General features: G+C 48.9%; 2 protein-coding genes across 7 annotated transcripts in view; both read left to right on the forward strand.

Moving 5' to 3' along the window:
- The window catches only part of CAPN5 (calpain 5), a 59,631-nt gene that overhangs the window by 25,773 nt on the left and 11,886 nt on the right, over positions 1–21,972 (forward strand). For all 6 annotated transcript variants that reach the window (XM_042792813.1, XM_032991031.2, XM_042792812.1 and 3 more), the window contains exons 3-4: positions 10,761–10,892; positions 21,580–21,788. In XM_042792813.1, coding sequence (XP_042648747.1) covers positions 10,761–10,892; positions 21,580–21,788 — 341 coding nt within the window. The remainder of the gene's footprint in view (positions 1–10,760; positions 10,893–21,579; positions 21,789–21,972) is intronic.
- Positions 15,665–18,290, forward strand: LOC104361451 (olfactory marker protein). Its single transcript, XM_032991032.2, has one exon. It carries the CDS (start codon positions 15,836–15,838, stop codon positions 16,313–16,315), a length of 480 nt encoding a protein of 159 aa, XP_032846923.2. The 5' UTR covers positions 15,665–15,835; the 3' UTR covers positions 16,316–18,290.

Genomic DNA, 21,972 nt, shown 5'->3' on the forward strand with positions numbered 1-21,972 from the left:
GCACTGCCTGTGAGCTCTAACTTTTTGAGCCCTCAGAGAGGATGGGCTTTTGGGGTGATTTGCCTGTGTTAAGGGCAGGCTCAGTCCTGCTGGAACAAGTGCCTTTTGCCGAAGCCCTTGCAAAGACTCTTATCAGGCACAGTGATCCCTCTTGCAGAAGGAAAATAAAACATGAAATGAAGTAAAACTGAGGGCTGATTCTGGCTGTTTCAAGAAGTAGTTAAAGAAAGAATTAAATAGGAAGAAGCGTTGGTGGGAGGGCAGCAGCCAGAGCCATGCCTGCCCTGCAGTTGGAGCAGAAAAGGAGCCATTTCCTTGGTCTGGCAAATTCGAAGCCAAAGGGGACCACTGCTGACGTGTCGGCTGATTTCTACTTGAGAGGTCATGGCACTTCCTTGAATTAATTCCCCATTGAACTAAATTTGACCTGCTTCCTCTAAGCACCATCCAGTTTAGTTTTTCCAGGAGAGGAAAATCCACCACAGCTCTGGGCCACTTGTTCTGAAGACCAGTCCCTGCCTCAGATTATTATTTTTTTTTTTTTTTTTAGTGTGAATTGGCTTAAATTTAGCATATGCCACTTGGATCCTGTGTGCACGCTTGCTTCTGCATTTCTATTCCCTTTAAATATATGGTAACCCTGTAATTCATATGTGGTCAGGGCAGAGGGATACCTACACCTGTAAAGAAACAGGTACAAACCTTCTCTCCATCCTCTTTCATTCTTGCCCCATTCAGCAGAGCCTGGACTCCTGTCCAGTCCAGGAACATCGATGGGTTGACTGGGGATGAATAAATGCAGCTAGCGTCTGTTTTTGTAAACACCCCAGGGCAAGGGCTTGTCCTTTCCTCACTGCCAAACGACTGACACCATCTGAATTATTTGTACAGAGCATTAAATACTCCAAGTCTTCCCTTTTTAAAATAAAACCCCAATGCAATTTGACAGTAAGTGGAATGGCATTGTTTCTCCTCTGATAGATATAATTTAACACAGAGACTGTGCAAATACTGCCCCAGAGCCCTGCAAAGATTAAAAACCTGTTTATGAGGCAAACTGCAATGTGCAGTGCAGGGAAGCATGGTAGGGTGGGATTTTTGTCCTACGTGAAGGCACTTTTCCCAATGCAATCGTTTGGACCTGTGTGTGCTGAAACACTGTGCAATGGGGGGGTGAATTCCTTGGGGTGGTCCTGCCCTGCTTGACCATCCTGCCCACGCTCATGGCCATCTGTCCTCAGCCTGCATGCTGTCTCGCTGCCATGTGCAGTGGTAGAGACCTGGTGCTCAGCTCCCCCAGGCACCCCTAGACAAGACAGTCTTGAACTGGGGCACTTGGAGAAGTGGAGGAGAATGAAAAGCATCCTTGAGAAAGGAAAGAGCCTTGAGGTGTTGGCAGTGGCCTGGAGCACAGCACGGGCGCTTGGCAGTTGAGCACGCCAGGACCAAGCCTGCAGAGCAGAGTGCCAACCTGTATCATCTGCTGACCCCTTCACATCCTCATCTGGATGCTCATCTCTCTGAAAACCCCCCAACAGGTCCCTTTTAGTCTAACCTTCTGCACAGAACATGCAGCCAAAAGGAGCACACCAGAGTGATGCTCTCACAAGAGTTTGACAAATGCTCTGGCTTCACCCCCTTTTTGGCCCTGGCTTCTCCTAAAGGCGATCAGTGCTTCAGCCACTGTTCCCAGTTCCTGTTGTGCAGGGGCAAGCTGGCACCACTTCTTCAGCCCTTGAGGTGTCTTTATCAAATCTCACAAGAAGAAATCAGGTTCCCAAGGGCAATTTGAAGCATCTGTCCCCTTCAGGTGATAGCTGGAGCTAGCAGGAACTGTGTTGACCAACAAGGCAAGAGAGTGCAGTTTGGGAGGGGTGACCTGTGTGTTCACATAGAGACAAAACAAAACATCCCACATCTTTGATATTTATAGATATTTGAGAAGAAACCACTGCTCAGTGATGCATTCCTCCCAGTTCCCCTCCAAGAAGGAAAAGGGATAAACCATCTTAGAAGAGAGTGGTCATGGATGGTTAAAGCTTGACTTATCACTGATAGAGTTGAGTAAGAATTAATGATGGAAAACATAAACAGAGTGCTTAGTAACTAGAGAAACTGCCTAAAAGTCTAGTCATATGCATGTTTAGCTTGTATACACCCCATGTAAACCATGTAGTGAGTTTGTGTGGAGACCCTGTGCTACTTATTGCTGGCAGAGCTTGTGCATGTTCCTGTCCCGGAGCTGCTGCTGTTGTATCTGCATTGTTGTGTCTCTCAGCAAATTGAGCATGAGTTGAAGGCTTCAAAGTCTTGCCTAGAAATTCTGTGTATTGCCTGTGTTCCTGGGAAAGTTGAGCAGGTTAGGAGGAAGTCACCACGGGGGAAAGTGATGTTACCACAGAGAGATGACGTTTGCTTGAGTTTGACATCTTTGTGAACCCCTGCAGTTTCATGACTCGAGGCCATGGCCTCATGAGAAGATCCCTGCTGGTTGTTAAATACAGGCTTCATCATTTTTGGTGAACACTCCCTTGGAGGTGCCACTCGGTACCAGTTAACACTGGGTCCTTACAGCCAACCCTGATGCCAAATTCCTCTCTACTTCCTTCTCTCAACGGTGGCAGGAGCTCAGCCTTTTCCTGGTGGTTGAATATTGAATCATTTCCTCTAAATAATGCCCCTTTTTGTCCCTTCTCCCACCTAACAGAAGCTCACAAGCCGACATTTCTAGAGGGTGGTTTTCTCATAAAGCAGGTCTCTCTGTAAAGCTACACCCAGAGTATGAATAACTAGAATAGGTGTGGGCTGGAAGTCATTGCTTTAAATGGCTTAAACTCATGATGACCTTTTCATCATCATTGCAAAGTCAGGGATTAATTTGGACTGTGGTGGGGTCAAGTCCTGATCTTGGATCAAGGTGCTGCTGTGCTATAAATATGACACAATCACAAACCAACAGGCAGTATGGCTCGAAGCTGTGTGGGAGGTATCCCCATGGAAAGGCAGTTAAGAAGTTTTGATCCGAGATATGCACAGTGGAGGGTGGAGGTAATTTTCCTTTGCAGCTTCAGGTTCTTTTTTTTGCCATCAATAACTTGGTTCTTAGGATAATTAAACCAAACCAAACCAAAACAAACAAACAAACAAAAAACAAAAACAAAACAACAACAACAAAAACAAACAAACAAAACAAAAACAAAAAACAAAAAAACCCCACTGCATGATTTAGATTCCTAAATCCTGTTTTAGAAGCTTGGCTTTCGCTGAGACACAGGAATTGGGATTTAGGCAGGGCAGCGTTCAGCAGGCACGAGTGCCAAACCTGAATTATGTCACTTGGAGGCATAAACAGTGCAGCCAAGCGTGTGGCCACATCAGCTTGCTCCAGGATTTCACAATAGCTCTATGATGAGTGGGTGGTTTTGGACCATTCCTCGTGAAATGCTGTGGTTTCTCACAGCAGGGATTACTTGAATAGGTTCCTCCCTCCTTGCCACCAATGCGTCCCCACCACCATGTCCTCCGAGGTGAGGACTGATGGCTCAAAAGTATTGCAAGCTTTGGAACGTCCTCGTTCACAGTCCCCCACTTGTACCAACATGACTGTGAACCTCCCCAAGAACAAGTTTTGGGCCTGGTGCAGATAATTTCAAGCCAAAGCAGTTCCTATGGTTGAGGTTAGACCCCACAACTAGAAGTGCTGGTGCAACTAAGGATGCAGAGTGCCATGGTGAGACAGGATTTGGAGGGTGGGTGTATTTTAAACCCATGATGCTGCCAAACCAGGGTTGTTCCTCACCTTGCAAGGCCTTAGGACCGTCCCAAGGGAGCTTGGCTGAAGGAGATCTGTAGGAAAGCTCAAGACTGGGATATGATGGAGGATGGGGGGACTTGGGAGAACGTGGCCAGCAGCACTGTGGTGAATCAGGTTATAGGGTGTTAAAGTTAAAACAGCCATGGGAGCTTATTTTTGTTTCTCCTCTTCCACCTCTCTGGTGTAGCTCCCTAGAGCCCATGCCTACATGTACTAAGATTTAAGTGAAGGAGATCGAGGTGCAGCCATCTCTGAGAGCTGCTCTGTTTTCTCACTGTCCTCTTCTTCACTTCTCAGGACTGTAGTTGTGTGCACTCATAAGGGTCAGGCTGGCTTAGGCAACACAGCATGAAAAGGAGCCAGGTCACATCATTTCCATAAAAGAACAATGGCTTGTGAGGTGACCAGACAGTGCTGGGGCTTGAAACCAAGAGGGACCACCTCTGCCTCTGGATGGGGTAACGTGGGGCATGTCATCTCACTGCTCTGAGCATCCCACCCCACAGTTAGTCCGCAAGGCGTGTGAAGACTTTCCCACTTCGGCGCTGAAAGCTGTAGGTCTCAGGGCTGTCAGAAGCCACGGAGTATTTTTTTCTTAGCGGGTCTGCAACCAGACACATCAAAACAGCTCGCTGTAGGAGAGGAAATCTGGAGAGGGCTATGTCTGAATGTGTGGAGATGCGAAAAGCCAGGCTGTGGTGGCCTCTGCATTGGTCTTGGCTGGGTAGAGACTGAAGAAGTCCTGGGCTGAATAATGGTGAAGCTTTCCAGGAGTGCATCCCTGGAGACCTCAGGTGGGAGGAACGGGAATGATGGGTCTGAGATTTCTGTACTAGTCCCAGTCCCCTTCCCATCCTTCTCCCTCTCGGTCTGCTCCGGGGAGGTGCAGCATTCTTACAGCATGTTGCGTCTCTCCACATCTTATTGCTTTAACAGAAACTTCTATGTGCCTTTGTACTTTGGATATCCGGAAGATAAAACCGCAGAGAGACCTGTCAAGGCTGCTAAGCCTGCAGATTGACCTTTAATTCTTGTTTGCCACCATCCCCACTCCTCCTGGTTCCAAAACAAACAGTACAGCATGGTGCTGAAGTACACAAGGAGAGTCATGGGGTTGATGAAGAGTATATTTTTTTGATGCCTCCTTTTACAAGCAAGTCCTGTTTTCTGTGGGTGGAGTGTCCAACGCCTTTTACATGGCGTGAGAACTGATAAGAGATACAAATGTGTATGCGTTGAGATACTCTGTGTGGATTAGCATTAGGGATATCTGACTGAGGCAATACAAACCCCCACAAACAGTTTTATAGGGTATAGATATTACTAATCAAACCTACTCTTCAATGTGTGTGAAGCCAAGACACCGGGGATATAATTGTTAGTATGGCCTGTTGCGATGGGACAAAGGGGTAATGGTTTTAAAATAAAAGAGGGTAGACTCAGAATAGATATAAGGAAGAAATTTTTTACGATGAGGGTGGTGAAACACTGGCACAGGTTGCCCAGAGGTGGTAGATGCCTCATCCCTGAAAACATTCAAGGTCAGGTTCGACGGGGCTTTGAGCAACCTGATCTGGTTGAAGATGCCCCTGCTCGTTGACTAGATATTCTTTAAAGGTCCCTTCCAACCCAAACCATTCTGTGATTCTGTGGTTCTATGAATCTATAATAATCCATCTGAATACAAACCCCTGTTTTTCTAAACTCACCCTATTTCCCTTCCCTATGTCACCCTGGTGCAAATATTTTAATTGCCCTTTTTGCAAAATCTCATTACCAATGCAGGTACCTGCAGCAAGGCAGCACAGGGACCTTTGTGTCAGCTGCGTCACCAGTGCTCGCTGTGCTTGGATGCCTCTTCTCTCTTGGCTGTGTGAGTGGCATTTAAGACACAGGATCCTTTTGGTTCCCCATTGCCCGGGAGAGGAGAAGCGCAACCGTGCTAATAGATTATCTTGCTGATTTTGCAAGTCTGAGTGAAAGCATTGTTCCTGAAACATCCAGGCTCTGCAATACAATTAGACTAGTCTGCTCCTTGCAAAATCTTGTTAGCAAAAAACGATCCTGGCATGCAGCAGATGTTGTATCTCACATGCTTATTTTCCCCCTTAGCTTTTTCCCTCCTGCAGCTGGCTTGACAGTATCCAGATCCCCGGTGAATCTAAAGCTGAGAGATCTGCACTGGGAAACATTTATGATAAGACAGTCACCAATTATAAAGCCAATTAGAGGGTGATTTGCTCATTACTACCCGGTGCAGAATTGGACTAGCTGTGGAAGACGAGGGTGATATTTTCTGGTTTAAATGCATTTGGAAGGAAAATGTATGTATTGGGGGAAAGAGTACCGAAGGGGAGAGCAGAGGAAAAGCCCACATGCTTTTTTGTGGGAAGCAAAATCATATCACTAAGTGCAAGGTAATTGGACTGATGAGGTCTTCTTTTCCTTAATGGACTTCAATAACCCAAAGCCAGAGGGAGCAAACTGGCCCATTCTGGGCTCCCATAATCCAGGTCTGGTACCTCTCCAATCAGCTCTCATCAACAGGGACCTCAAAGTCCTCTCCCAGCCCTGGCTCAGACTTCCACCTCTGTCCCACATCCCTTGCAGGAAGAAGGATGTGGGGAGGAGTATATGAATCACCAGAACTTTGACTCACTAGTTTGGCCCTCCCTGTGTTATCAGGCTGTATCTTTCCATAGGACCATCCACACAGTATTTCCCTAAATTGTATTTTGTTGCCTGGAGCTCAATGGCCGTTTCAGCAGGCACTTTTAGGGAGATCACATCATCTCTGATGATGCTTAGAATCCTTGGGATCCTCCAAGACAGGTTCTCCTTGGGGATGAAGAGGCACGGATGGCTCTCTTGGCCAAGGTGGAGTTAAGAGCAACACACTGATGGCATAGCTTCCCTGCAGCCATAGCTTTTGTATTTCCACTGCTATTTCTTGTTGTTCGCCATCTGTGTCCAGACTAGGAGCAGCCGTGATCCAGGATCTGGCTGTGATGAGATGAAGGACAGGATGGACCCACTGTTTGCTGAAGCCATGGGTGCCACGGGTCAGCTTGAGCAGGTTCTGTGGTGGCTAATGCCTGAACACACACAGTCCCTGGGGTGTGTGTGGGTGTGCACATTTGTGTGCTGCCCTCTTCTCTCAGGGTCATGGTGTTGAGAGGGTGACGTGGTGTTTGCCTTTTGGAGAAATGCCCACCTGGGGAAATGGTATTGCTCACCTGGTTTCTGTCTGCTGCACGGGAGGGAGGGGAGGAAACCAAGGTGATGACCTTCAATGATCAGAGCATCTCTGCTTCTCTCCTCCCCTTGCACTTGCAAACCCCAGGCCCTGTAGTTCAGTTGAGCCTCAAAACAAGCTCTTTTTCTCTTTCAGCTCTGTTCTCAGGAAAAAGGAAATGCTTTTCTTGGCTCTTTTTGACCTAGTTTCCTCTGATCTCTAGTTCATCACCCACCATGTGGGCATGGTGCTTCATGGATCTGAGTGTGCTTTGTACCTGGAAGGTGCTGCTTCACACACCGGGGTCCCGCTGCGCTCCGTGCAATCCTGGGGGCATTGCAGCCTTGCTGAAGCAGCGCCTTCATCCCTTGCTCCCACCTCAGTACAGGCAGAGCACCCAGGGAATGTCATCCCTGAGGACTGAAGGCCACGCAGTCTAGAGCGGGTCCAAAATGTGTGAGTGGGAGCTCAGCAGCTTCAGTGAGGACTGAAGGATCCAAATAATTTAATATTGGGAAGCTTCAGTCTAAGGGATTTTGGAAACCTTGTCAAGAGGTTTTGACGGGGAGACTGACCCGTGGATGAGTCTTACCCTGATGGGATCAGCTCTGCAATGTTAGAGCAAGGAGTCAATGCTGCCTTCCCCCCTGCGAGTGCAGCAAAGGGCCATTAAGGGACTGGAGCATCTGAAACAAGGAGAGGCTGAAAGAACTGGGACTCTTCAGCCTGGAAAAGAGAAGGCTCAAGGGGAAATTAAGCCAGACTTCTTAGTGGTGTCCAATGACAGAATAAAAGACACTGACAATGAATTGAAAAACAGGAAATGCCATTTAAACATGAGAAAAGATTTTTTTACTGTGAGGGTGGTCCAGACACTGGCGCAGGTTGCCCAGAGAGGTTGTGGAATCTCCATCCCTGGAGATACTCAAAACCTGTCTGAACATGCTTCTGGGCAACCTGGTCTGGCTGACCCTGCTTTGAGTAGGTGGGATGGACAGTGTGATCTCCAGAAGTTCCTTCTAACTGCATTGATTTGGTGATTCTGTGCTTAGGGTCACTGGGAGGCCACTGAGTCAGAGCTCAGTTCTAGGGCTTGAGGGTGCTGCGTGGTCTTTCTGCAAGGGAGCATGGCAGCCCCTCTCTGCATTTCAGAGTAGACTCCTGAGAAGACTCCCTGAGCAATTTGGGATTTGCACAAGTTTTGTGCAGCGCTCACGTGGTGTTTCCTTCCAGCCAGGCCTGTGTATTGTGCTGGGCTGATGCTTGTGCAAAGCATCACTCCTTCTCCAAGGCTTGATGCATCTCCAGGCAGCAGGAGCGCAAAATCCTGGGTCAAGGGAGAGGCTGTCACCCCCTGCCGCAGCAAAGGATTGTGTCATTTAGCAACCTTCGTGCTCCTAGGAAACTTCCAATTCAGCTGCCAACTGCCATGGGGTTTTGTACATTATGAGGGAAGGAGGTTAAAGAGTGCACAGGCTGCTAAGTGTGTGCTGTCAGCCACAACCATGCTGGACCAAAAGCACCTTAAAACGCCACATCCAGCTGTGCACCCGAATGGGAAATGCCTACTTCAGCATCTGAAGAGCTGCCTAAATGAATCCTTCAAGAACACTATGCTCTTAGGGACCCATCTGCATTAGTGGGAAGAGAAGATGAGTCAAATGAGAATTGTGTTTTGCGGAGAGAGCCTGCCCTGGCATGAGCCTTTCCAGCCGTGACACCTTCGTTGCTGCCATGGGTCCAAGAGTGGGGTCCAATAAGCTGCACCACTTGTCTCTGCCAGGCCAGGCTTCTCTTTTGACGAGTACACAGGGCTTTTCTCTATTAAAATCAGCAACCATGGGGTTTTGATTGGCAAACTCTTTCCTGGTGATGGGGAAATCACAGCTAACTGACTGCTCTGCTCTTAGGAAAGGTCCCTGAGCATCTGACAGCTTCTACCCTGTGCTAATTTCTGCCAAGCAGGATATGTTTTTCATGCTTTCATGTTCTCCCTTGTCTACATAATACCAAGCGACTCCTTTTCTGTGCACTGCAGATTCACCCACAGGCAGAAAGGACAGCTGTGGTCCTCAAATGGGGCAAACACAATGCCTCTGCCCCCCAGAGCAGGATCACTAAGACCTGATCTTGCAGACATCCCCATCACCAACGGACAGGATGGATGCACCCCCTGCTCCTGGGTGCTTCCTTGGCAGTATGGAGCAGGAATTAAACCCCACTGCTCCTCTCCCAGTGCTGTCTGCACTCAGCGATGCTGAGAAGCTCAGGTGGCTCTTGCCTTTGGTAGCTGTCAGTTTGCCTCCCTCTAGCGCTTAGCCCAACCTCCTGCAATGCCTGCAGCTGAAAGGGGATTAGTTCTCTCCTTTGGGTTTCATCCCTGCCGAGTTTGTGTCTGGATGGAGCTCAGGTGATTTTTAAGGTGTACAGTGCTGGCTGGGTTAGGTGGGAATAGCAGGACGTGCTTACAAATTCCTTTTCCTCTCCACGATGGGCAGAGGCAATGCAAATCCTCATGTGCAAAGTTTTGGGGGAACATGTTATTCTGGGTGCAGCCAGCCTGGAAAACTAGGAGGGAAGGAAAATCTGCTTTTCCTTTCCCCACTTCCAATTAAACGTAGTAACAAAGGGGAAAGGACTTTTTCAGCTCTTTTTCAGTCCCATCTGCTCCTAGCCTCCAGCTGGACGTGACCTTCCAAACTGGATTGATCAGGAGAAAAAATTAAAAAAAAAAAAACAAAAAACCACAAAAAGCAGTATGTCACACAAAGCTTGCTCAACACCCTCTGTTATTTAAGTGCTTTCTTGGCCAGGCTGTAAGTGGGAGTGGAAAGAAGGGAGGGCAGCCTGGCAGGAGCCAGGCAGAGGAAAGGCGATGTGGTTGGTGCCACATCGATGTGGATGAGCTCACCTCCTAGGTGCCTTCTACCCACATTTCTCTGTTCATGGTACATGTGCACAGTCCACCATGCTGATTTTGGTGTCAGAATAAGCATTCAACTCTCCTGGCCCAGCTGCAAAGCGTTTGGCTCACTGAATTTTCTCCATCTGCTGTGCTGATATCTGGAAGGACAGACCTCCTGGGTGAGGACACTTGGCTTGTTGCAACCATGGCTGAGCCCTCAATCTGCACCGAGCTTTCCTGGGTGAACTTTCTGATTTAGGCACTGCAATTCCTCATCTAAATGACTGGCTCTGCCCTGCTCCTGCAGGGTTTTATGTTTGGATAGATTCACAAGTTCCAGTATGGGAGACAGTGGGTTTAGGTGGTGCTGTCACACTCTCCAGAGCAAAATAAGAGAGGGAGAAGCTGGTAAAGCAGTCATGGAGTTGAAAGAGCTGAAAGGCTTATGAGAAATAACAAAGAGTGGACTTAGAAGAGGGGATGGGTCACTAAGGCTGTAATGGTGTGAAAACGTACCATTATCACCAGGGATAATTATAGCAAAGCTGTGATGACGCTGGAACAGAATAGGGAATAGGTCTGGTATCGCTTTGGCAGTGATGCTGCCCATGTCCTGATGAGAGTCAAAGGCAGGACAAGGTCTTCCTGCCACCAACATGATGAGCGAGGCCAGCAAAAAGCTGCGGGTGGGATTTAAATGGAGCCCGAAGAAGAGAGAAAGAGATTTTCCTTTGAGAAGAAGCCCTGCTCCTGATTTCCCTGTCTCCTCGCTTACCCAACGTGTCTGTTTTCCTCTTGTCCCACAGGAAATCTGTGATGATCCACATCTCTTTGTGGACGGGATCAGCTCCCATGATTTACACCAGGGCCAAGTGGGGAACTGCTGGTTCGTGGCTGCCTGCTCCTCCCTGGCATCACGGGAGTCTCTGTGGCAGAAGGTAAGCAGGTTCCCATGCCTGTGGAAAGCCTGTTTTCAACATCTTGGCTTCACTTGTGTTTGTCTTGCTCAAAAACTGGTTCTTCGGGGATGCCTCAGGCCCAGAAAAATGTTCATGTGCAAAAACCTTCCTTAAAGGACTATCTTTCAAAGGGAATTAGTCACTGTGACTAGAGTCACATCACACTCAAACCAAACCCATGACCAGTTTCTCCTTAATCAAGTCAATCAAGTCCCATCCTGTACTCCAGATCCCAAATCTGACTCTCCACACTCCAAAATAACCTAAAGAAAACAACAAGAACAAAATTCAGGATGCTCATCTGCAGTGTTTGGTCCTGTTTCCCTCTTTCCCATGGTGCCACCTCTCTGGCTGTCCAGTGTGTGCCCACCTTGGCAATGAGACACCTTGTGCTGGGGCAGGTAGGGCGATTTGAGGGTATTAGTATTTCTCCCAAGCCGCTGCTTCCCCACAGCATCCATCCCTGGCGTGTCCCATGGCTGGACTGCTCCTTGGAGTGTGGGCTACAAAGGGACTGTGTTGTGGGCCAGAAAGTCACCAAGGAGCTGCAGCAGAGCAAGGGGCTGCAGACCCAGGGAGCAGCCACAGAGGTACAGGGAGGGGAGGAGATGTTCAGTGCCACATCCTTGGACAGTCTGTGCCCATCTCCATCATGTCCTCAGCCCCAGAAGAAGTCAGTCCTGTGAAAGTTGTTGCTGGTGTCTGGGTGAGCAGCAAGTTTTCCTCCCATCATGGCTGTGGTGACTGTTGTGGCTCTCGTTACAGGCATGGTGCAAGGGGTTGTTTAGCTTGTTCCTCAGTGTTGATCTCTCCCAGGGGTGAGCAGGCGAGTTGTCTTCCCTCCTCACCATTCACTTGCAGCCCTGCCCTGGGAAATACCAACTGAACAGAAGCCGGGTCCCTGTGGACACCTCCTTATTTCAGTTTGCCAATGGCATCGCTTTTCCTCCCTTGGCAATTTGGCTGTGGGTGTTTGTGACTTCTCATTTTCCATGCCCTTAACTCTCAGAGGCTCTTCTTTACCCGCCTCCTCTTTCTTTCAGAAGGGTTTGTTTTCTGACAAAAGCACAAGCTGCAGACCTATCCCCAAGTCTTCCCTCCCAGTGATGTTCAGTTTGCTGTGGTGTTCACTTCAGGGCTCTGGCCAGACATTCTTCAGCACACCCCTGCTTTTGGAGACCTTTGAATTAGATGGGACCTTTGCTCCCTTTTTCCAAGGTGCTTTGAGAGCGTGTGATGAACTGCAAGAAGTAAGCATGGCTATAAACCGCAGCAGCAACTTTTAAAGCAAAATGGGAGACATTGAGTGCACAGATTAACCCCTTGGTCCAAAGAGACACCAGCTCTGCTGGGTGTGCTAGGATTAGAGCACGGTCCTTCCCTAAGATCCCAGAGCCCTTCATTGGTCCAGAAATAGTGGACCTCTTGGTCCCTGGTACAGTTGCACAGGCAATTGTGATAACATTGCACATCGGACCTAATGCCTGCAGGGCAAACCTCTAGTCCTGACTGTTCAATATGCTGATACAAGCAACAGTTGAGAGGACAGACAAGGCAGCAAGACACTAGATTCTTAAACCTGGTTTAAAACCTAGTTTTATTGTCATTAGACACCAAAACATCTCTGATTCAGGCCCTAGGAGGAGCTGAAAGATGCTGAGGGAGGTGTTCATATCACAGAACTATGCGTACAGGGATCTTGTCCCAGGTTTCCCATTGCTCCTAGAAAATGTAACACTGATTTACACCAGGATGTAACTTAGACTCTGTGTGTCCCTTGCTCCACACTGTGAAACTGTCTCTCTCAAGTGTGGGGAGGGGGAATACCTTCAAGGGAATAAGATGAGCGAGCACATCCCTGTATATCCCAAGAGATTATTTTATTCACACACTCTCTTCTACTTCACCCCAAGGCTCCCTCCATGTCCCTACTTCCCATTAAGCCTGTGTTGGTTGAGTCACTGAGTGGGAATGGGGTACTGGAGTTTAATCTAGAGCTGTTTTCTAAATTCCCGAGACTTGGCTGACCCTACATGGCTTTAGGTGTGATCTGGCTCTATAACACCCTTTCTGTGACCCTTCTGAGGTGTCTAGCTCTTATGAAAAGACATTAAGGTCTTGAAATGGAGGCATTTAAATAATTTCCAGCAGTACTTTGTCCTAAACAGTTGTCTGGATTTATATCTGTTCTTCCAGAGGTTGCACTGGTATTGCTCAACAAATGAGGGACAGGGGCCAGGCTCTGAAGCCAAGTGGTTCAGACAACCCTGCACCTCCGTCACCTAGCCTGGTCTCCTTCCTCCTCAGTTGCTTCAAGAGCACAGGGCAGTCTTGGATGGGATGCTCTCACGGACGAGTCTTTTAGATCACTTAGAGAATTTGTAAAAGTGTGACTTAACAGAGTTCAGTGTCAAGGTTCACTCTATTACTTACTACATAGGAGAAACATACAAAGGAAAATTGAGTTAGAATTGATTTAGAATGATTCACACAGAGATCAGAGATATGAAAAGGTAAGGGAGACCCTCCTGTTGAGTCACAAGATTCAGAATGGACACCCTTGCTTTCTAAACTCCTTCTCAGAGAGGAGTATAGATGCAGCTGGATCCAATCTTAGTCCAAAACTTGGTCAACAGTTTATGTCTAGGAGATACAAAGGGTAAGGAAACCCTCCTGTTGAGTCACAAGGTTTAGAATGGACCCCCTTGCTCAGGGGAGGAGCTTAGGTACGGATGGATCCAGACTTAGTCCCAGACTTGGTCAGCGGTTTATGCCTGAAGGATTATGTGTGCACAATCAATCTTTTATATCACTTAGGATTTTAAGGTTTAGCATACTACTAATCACTTAGCTTGTGTCCAGGCACAACTTGAGCTGGGTGCCTCCGGAGAGGGAGGGAGAAGAATGGGGGGGACCTGAACAAAGAAATCCCTGAGCAATTATACCCTTACAGACTATTCACCTGCCTCTCATACATTCTTCACACCCCAACAGTGATTCTGGTCTGAGATCTTCTCACCTTGTATTGGATTCCTTCACTGTCTTCAGACAGACTGCTATCTTGTCTAGTTGCAGCTTCTGTTGATGGTTGTAGCTTTGAAACCTCCTTATCTTCTGTTTTGACTAAGTAGGTGCATGTTCAGTAAGCCTAGGTGAAAGTTTAGAGCTTGTGACCTAAAGCTTCAGCAAATCTGGCTACTTGTGCTGAGTAAATCAAAGTAAACAGCATACTAAATCACACAACATTATAACTCCAAGTGATTAATTTAAAAATTTCTTCTTTAAGCTAAATGACTAATATCTCTTAACATTGAGAGTCATCCCTGCCTAAGGGGTGAGTTGTCCGCTGTGCAGTCCGATTGCTGTCCAGGGAGAACTCAAATTGGGCTCATCCAACATTCTTTTTCCATGTTAAACCTAAAACTGTGTCTGTGGTTTAGCTGTTGTGTCATGGGGCCACTTGGTAGAAGGTGTCATGGCTTGGCCTGGCACCTCTCTTCAGAGTCTGGAGCCTCATGTTGCCACCCAGCACCCCGCAAAGAGGAAAGTGTTCACCACTCCGCTTCATCCCACCCACTGTCCAGACAACCCACCAGCACAGTGCCAGTGCTCTGGATTTAATTGTGCCAAGCAATTGCTGGGAAATGAGTGGTTCCAGGTTGAGCATGATGGTCTTGCTGGTGCTCATGTGAGCTCAGAGCATCCATACAGTGCCCGGGAGGAGGTTGATTGCATCTTGGACCTGCTTCGCCACCCGGCCCAAAGAAAGAAGCGTTAAGGTGAAGACTGTACCCGAGTTCCCCTTTCCCAGGCACACTAAGGTGAAGCCCATGTGTGAACACCCTCTCCAACATCAGGCTGGTCCTTTTGAAGGCGGGCAGACCCATGTTGAGCTGCTGGTGCCCACCAACTGCTGCAGGAGCGGTGTGGAGCCTGACCCCTGCCAGCTGTGCCATCCAGGGAAGGACACAGGGTCCTCAGGGACAAGCTGACTAAGTCCAATATGCACCATTGCAGAGATGAAGGCCAAGCACACATGGGGCCAAACTAACATGAGTGCAGCCAGGAGGGTGAGGTAAAATATTCCTTCCCTCTGGTGTTTGTTAATCCCCATCTGGGCACTGTTTTGGGGTCCCCAGAAGAAGACAGTGACAGACTGAAGTGAGCCTGATGGAGGCCACCAAGATGGTCTGGAGCACATGACATAAATGGAGAGGCCGAGGGAAGCAAGTTTATGTACCCAGGAGAAGGGACGGTGAAGCGGGAGCTTATTGCTGCCTTCAGGGAGGACAAGACAGAGCCAGACTCTTGCTGGAGATGGAGAGTCGCAGGTTAAAAGACAACAACACAAGATGCAGCTTATCTTCAACATGAGCATGGTCAGACACTGTAACAGGGGCCCAAAGAAGCTGTGGGATTTCCATCCGTGGAAATACTTAAAGATGGACTGGACAAAGCCCCAAACAACCTGATTTAACCTTGAAGTAAGTCCTGCCTTGAGCGGCAGGTTGGACCAGACCCCCTCCAGAGTCTCCTTCCAACATGAATTACCCCATGAGCCTACACTCAGAGAAAGCCAGGGCAACCCAGATCTGTTGGGTGGCATCCCTGACTGCAGGCCTTCGTTTTGGGATAACGAGCCACGGTTGCCAGGGAGGTTGCCAGGGAGGCTGACATCAGACATCCTTCCCTATAGATTATTGTGCACAGCAGCACCATCAGTTCCTAATCTGCAAATGAAGCGGGAGGGCACCCAGAGGAAGCCCTGGAAGGTGTTTTGCGTCACTGGCCCGAGTTGCCTAGCACTGCTGGGACCGTAGAGAGGGGGCACCAGCTCCGGGGGCTTGGTGGCTTTTTCCCCTTGTGTGTCCTGTTTGAGAGCCAGACGTCGCTGAGGACCCAGCAGAGGAGCAGCTGAGGCGATGGCAGCCGAGGCAGGGATGCTCGAGCTGCCCTTCATCCGCGATGACCAGCTCACCCGGTGCATGCGGCTGCGATTCCAGAGCCTGCAGCAAAAAAACATGAGGCCCCAGGACGGCGAGAAGCTGCTGCGTCCCAACGAGCACGTCTACCGAGTGGATTTCATCCGGCAGCACAACCTGCGTTTCCTCCGCTGGAACATCCAGCTGGAGAAACCTGGGAAGGTCACAGTGACCGGCACCTCCCAGCACTGGACTCCTGATCTCACCCACCTTATGAACCGGCAGCTGCTAGAGCCGGTGGGCATCTTCTGGAAGAAGGCAGGGGCCAAGGAGGTGGAGTGCAATGAGGCAGATGCCCAGGAATTTGGGGAGCGGATAGCGGAGTTAGCCCAGATCCGCAAGGTGATGTATTTCCTCCTCACTTTCACCGACAGTCTCAAACCAGCTCAGCTGAAGGGCTCCATTGTTTTTAGAGCCTGATCCCCCTCCTGCTCAGCCCTTCTTGCTCCAGCTATGCTTTTGGTTTTGTTTTTCTTTCTCTCAGTTCAGTTCTTTGTTCAGTTTTTATGTGGTTTTTGGGTTGTGGGTTTTTTTTTTTTTTGAATGAGGGATGGCATCGCGAAAAAGTGGAGGACAGCTCAACGCTTTGGAGCCCCTCAGCCCTGCGAAATGGTCCATATACGTGCTGTCCTCTGAATGATGGGGAGGAGGGGGCCATGAGCTTGCGGCTGTATTTTCCTAGAGTACAATACTGCGTGCTTGTGAATTCAGCAGGGATTCAACAGGTTTGACTGGCACAGGGTCTTGCAGGCTTGGAAATACGAGGCTGCCCTAAGCCCTCCAGGTGTGGCAATGGCATACCAGAAGACTGAAGGAAAAATAAGATACTGCCATACTAGAAACAGGAGAGATAACCTGGAGAGAGCCCTGGCTTCCAGTTTCCGTCCTAATCATTAAAAAGGGAGGGTTTGTTTGTGATGGAGTGCTTCTCCCTGCAGGCTGCAGTGACTCCTGCTGTGACTGTGGCTGCTTGGTGTCTCTGAAGACCAGTCCCATGGAGAATCACCTTGCTGTGAAGCTGAAGTACATTTGGACATGCTGTTTTGCAGATGGCAAACCCACTGGACAAACTGGTGCAGGGAGGTTGGACCACCCTTTTCCTAGCAGCTGCCACCATTTCTTGCTGGGGGTCACTGTGGAGAGGTGTACTCCATCACGTTGCTCTCCTTGTGCTGCCTGGAGATTGTTGGTCCTCAGATGGCTTGGAGCAGATGTGCATGTGTGTGCAGAGCTGGGAAGGCAAGCCAGCAGCCAAGGGCAGGCTGTAGGTCTGAGCCAGCAATGAGTCCCCTGCAACAAAAGCAATCTGTGCATTGTCATGGCCTTAAAGCATGCATGAATATATTTATTCTGAAACATCTGTAGAGAGCCATGAGGTTGCAGAGCACTTTGCAAACCACAGAGAAAGAACCTACTGCTGCTGTCCCCAAAAAGCAGTATCTCCTACCCTCTATAAATGCCGAGGCAGGGAGCAGTGTCTGGGTGGCTGTGGGAGCAGAGGAGAGATGGTACCTTTGCCAGTTTAGGAGCAGGAGGATGTTTTGTGCCTGGCTTGTCCCGTGACTGTGAATAAACTACTAACTTCAGATGTTCCCTTTTCCTCCACCAAAAATTGGAGGGTACTTTGGTGAAGCTTCTTGAGACCCACAGCCAGAAATGTCCTTTGAAAGAGCCAAGTATTATTGCAGTTGGTCCCTTGCTATGATTGCACTCAAACGTGGGTGCAAGGTATGGCCTGAGATTTTCATGAGTTGTGTAGGGGGAAGGCAGTGATGGGAGAGCCAGGTGATTTTGTACCCGTGGCTTGCTGACTTGTGCAGACCATCCCCAAAAGAGTCCAACCTCTTCTTCAAAGCCTCCAGAGATGCAGACTCCATGCCCTGCTCAGCCCAACAACAGTGTATAACATGATATGCACAAGATCCACCAAACACAGAGGAGAAGGAAAGCAGGAAGATCAGCTACTAGCTGGAGAGATGGTGGGAGTTTTGGGTCTTGCCCACAACCAAAGCTCAGCAACAATCATACAGCCATGCCATGGGCATTTCCAAAGAAGTTACGTCTTTGTTTATATCCCAAGAAATGCTGGACTCAGTGAGGAGAGATAAGAGTGGATGCATCCCTGCTTGGACATAGTGTGGACCCACTGTGGTTCAAACCCACTTCTAGGGTCCTGGCAGACTTTCCCGTAGGAGACCACTCCTTGTACAACCCCAAGCAGAGCTCCTGACTACCAACCAGATTAGACCAAATAACAGGAGCCACTGCTAACATCCAAAGGGGTTTTTGCATGCCGGGTCTCACAGTATGCCATTGCTACGTTGCTCGTTGCTGGGGTGGAGTTCTTGCTGCAGATACCTCGCTGAGTATTGATGTATCACAGTAAATAAAATCCTAGTTAACAGGGTTCCCCTTAACGACTGAGGCTGTGCGTGTCTTCTTCATGCTCTTTTTGGAAGCTGCCCCAGTCCTGCATGCAATAAAGCAGCACCCACCACTTTTCAACTCACTGTTGGTATTTTTGAGCACCTCTTTATCTCCTGTAAAAAGTAAAATGAACATTTACCTTCTCTTCTCTTGGTGTGAAAGGCTTAATAGAAATTTTTGCAGTTTTGTGTGGTTTGGGGTGGGGGGATGGGTTTGGAGCTTATCAGAGAAGGGGAAACAATCCTCAGGTGGATCCTTCTTCCCATCAGACCTGGGGGTGGGGAGTGGGGCGGTGTGATCTCTCTCTGCCACAAGGAAGATGAGCCTCTTTATACCAGTCACTGAAATTCTCCCTACACGGTTTCAGCATCCCATGAAGGCTTTAAGATACACCACTCTGTCTCATCTGCCAGGGGAATTTCATCCTGGTTTGTACCATGGTTCAGCAGATTGGCATAGCGGGGTTTCTCCCTCCCCTTCCTGAGCTGACAAGTTCCTAGCAGAAGAGCCCCTGCTTGGAAGAATCAGCGTTTACCAATTCCTCCTTCTAATCAGGTACATTTCTCCAGGGTCACATGTGCCTTTCCTCTTAATTAGGCACTCTTAAGAAAAATGAGAAAAGCCCTAAATCAGCTTAGGGAAACGAACCTGGTGTTCCTGGGCTCCCAGTTTACCTGTCTCTGAGCCTTTTCACTGTAAATTTGTCCCACTAAAGGGTGTTACAACTTCAGATTTTGGGAGCCCCTAAGCGAAAAGCAGCACAGTTGGGTGAATGAGGAGACATGGTCTCCACTGCCTCAGTGTCACACAGTAAGGTTGAGTCCAGGAGTCAGTGGTATTCTGGGATGGGTGGTGTGTGACATGCTCTCCAGCATCGACTGAGAAGGGAGATGTCTGGGGAGGTTTCCCAGGAGTGGGTGGGAGCCGTGGACCTCAGTCGCACGATGATCTCCTGGAGAGATCTGGGCTCCAGCTACTGCTGGGGTTTGTAGATATGCCCCAGGTTAATCCTTTAGGTAATATGCAGCATCAGGTCACAGCAGGGGTTGTGCTGTATGCCCTGAAGTGTGGTGTCCTGGCAGGCACCACATCTAGAGCTGCCACCTCTCCCCTGCATCCAGGGGAGTCACAGACACCTTGGCCAGGGAGTGAAGCAGATGGAGAGGGATCCTTGGCCTGGGTGGGATGCTGTGCTCTGGGAGGAGCTGGGGGGGAAGGAGCTGGAGGGAAGAACCTGGTGTTTGAGCTCACACCTTGAGGACAGATTGGGCTCCAGAGATCAGGCTCCTCTCACTTCCCCTTGGGTCACTGTAGAAGCACAACCAGTTCTTCCTCCTGGGTCCTGTTCTGCATGGAGGCTGATGGGTTTTGCTACCTTCAGCAGTTGAGGGTGCTTTCAGCGCTGTCCCCAAATGAAGGGACAGAGGAGGATGCTGGGGACCGGTATCTCCTGCCACCACTGACAGTAATGACAAGTCTCAGAACCAGCCAGCTGGAAGCTGTCTCTACCAGCTCTGGCTGACAAGCTGCCTCTAATCAATGCCGTAATAATTTCTAAGCCCGCATTAATAGCAAGTTGATTAGCACAATGGTCCTCTATGACAATTCATTAGGATGAGCTCCAGTCAGGAGGGAATCGATGAGGACTGATGGAGGGCTGTCTGACCTTTTCTGGCGCTTTCCCAGAGGGAGTCTGGGGCATGGTTGTTAGCACTCCTGGAAAACACCAAACCTTCCAAAAGCAGCTCTTTTTCATGGCTCTGCTCTGCTCTTATTGATCCAGACAACTCAAGAGTGCCAGTGAGCTCACAGGGCTGATGGCATCATTAATATTTCAGTATAGGAGCAATAAAAGCCCTGGGCTGGATCGTTGCTGGCAGGTAAGGATTCGGGGGGCTCTCAAGAGAGAAGTCTTTCTGCAGGGTTATGGCTTCATGACAGCAGCCAAAAAAAAAAACCTCCAGAAGGCTCCAGCAGCTGGACAAAGGCCAAGTCATGGTGCAGGGGGTCTCACATGGCCTGGGACTTCCTGAAGAGCCTCTTTCCTTTCAATGTAGCCGTGTCCTATCCCATCCCACCCCAACACTCACAGCTGTCTCCACAGGAGAGTGATTATTTGGTGCATTGGAGCATAATTTTCCTTGCATGCACAATGGGATTTTTCCTGTCCTAGGTCATGCTGCTTTGGGAGCAGCTAAGAAGTAAAGGTGTGGACAGTCGATCACAATACTGCAGCTAAATCAGTCAGTACTTGTCACCTATCAACTACATTAACTACACGTGGCCTCACAGCCCACCCTGGCCATGAAGTAAAGCCATGTTGCCTTCACCTTCAACAAAAGCTAAGCTGTGGTGGGGCAGTTCTTTGCTGTGTGTCTCTATGTCATGGTTCTAAATAAAATGCAGATCCTCCTAGATGTAGCATCTGTGCATGGTTGTGCCCATTTCTGTCCCAACAGTGGGGTGGATTTTCCATTCAAAGCAAAGCTGGTGATGCCCACAGTCATGAAGGACTGTGGACTTTGACAGTTACCCTTTGCTTGTGCCTGTCTCATTGCCAGTGCAGATGGCAGTGACACCAAACCTGCGCTCTCTCATCCCCTCAGCTGCTCTAGGGTTTCTTTCACCTCAGGCCCTCTTTTCCTTCTTTCAACAAGCCACCTCCCCATGTTTGCTTGGATGAGTATGGTAGCTCTTGACAGGGAAGAATGGAGACCTTGTGGGGATGGGGATCGCACTTTTCCCACTTTCATTTAGCAGAGTAGGTGTATACACAGTGTCTGGTCCCTGTTCATTGCCACCAGGTAGATAAACACTTTCTCTTGGGCTGGTCAAGTCACACCAGAATGAGGTAAGAGAACCAAAGAAGGTGCCTTCTCTTATTGGTACCCTACTGACACTGAAATGAACAAAAATGTTATAAAAATAGCCATCCCTGATCAGACCAAGGACTCTTCTGCTCCAATAGCCTATCTACAGCAGTAGATGGCAGCAGATGTCCAGGGTAGAATTATAAGAGGACAAGGATCTTTAGCTCCATCTTCCAAGGTGCAATGAAATCTAAACTATTCTAGTACACGTTAATCTAGTCTGCATTGGAGGAACCAGGTCCAAAATCTGGCCCTAACAGGCTGCAAGCAAGTCCATCCCCCTCATATTCTTCCCTGTCTTTGATACTGTTTGTTTTAGTTCCAGGATAAGAATCAAAACCAGCAAAAAAGGGAATAACCTAGGCACATATGCCTCCTCTTTTGCAGGTCATCCCGGATTGGAAAGAGCAGGAGTGGAATCCTGAGAAACCCGAGAGCTACATGGGAATCTTCCACTTCCAGTTCTGGCGTTTTGGTCAGTGGCTGGACGTGGTGATAGATGACCGTCTGCCCACACTCCACAACCAGCTCATCTACTGCCACTCCAACTCCAGGAACGAGTTCTGGTGTGCTTTGGTGGAAAAAGCTTATGCCAAGTAGGTACCCAGGCAGCTGCAGGAGAAACTGGGACCTGGGCACCCTGTTTTTCCTCTCTGTTCATTCATCAGTTGGTTTTCACCAGAGGAAACAACAGCTTTCCTGGGGAGGAGTAGGACATATGTCAGACAGACAGAACTGTAAGAAAGAAACCTGTTCAAGCCTTAATTTACCCTCAAGGCA

This window comes from Tyto alba, unplaced genomic scaffold (assembly GCF_018691265.1).
Source record: "Tyto alba isolate M040663 unplaced genomic scaffold, T.alba_DEE_v4.0 Super-Scaffold_2, whole genome shotgun sequence".
Lineage (NCBI taxonomy): Eukaryota > Metazoa > Chordata > Aves > Strigiformes > Tytonidae > Tyto > Tyto alba.

What these genes read in the sequence shown, in the direction of transcription:
- LOC104361451 (XM_032991032.2), top strand. Translation starts at nt 15,836, where the DNA reads ATGGCAGCCGAGGCAGGGATGCTCGAGCTGCCCTTCATCCGCGATGAC.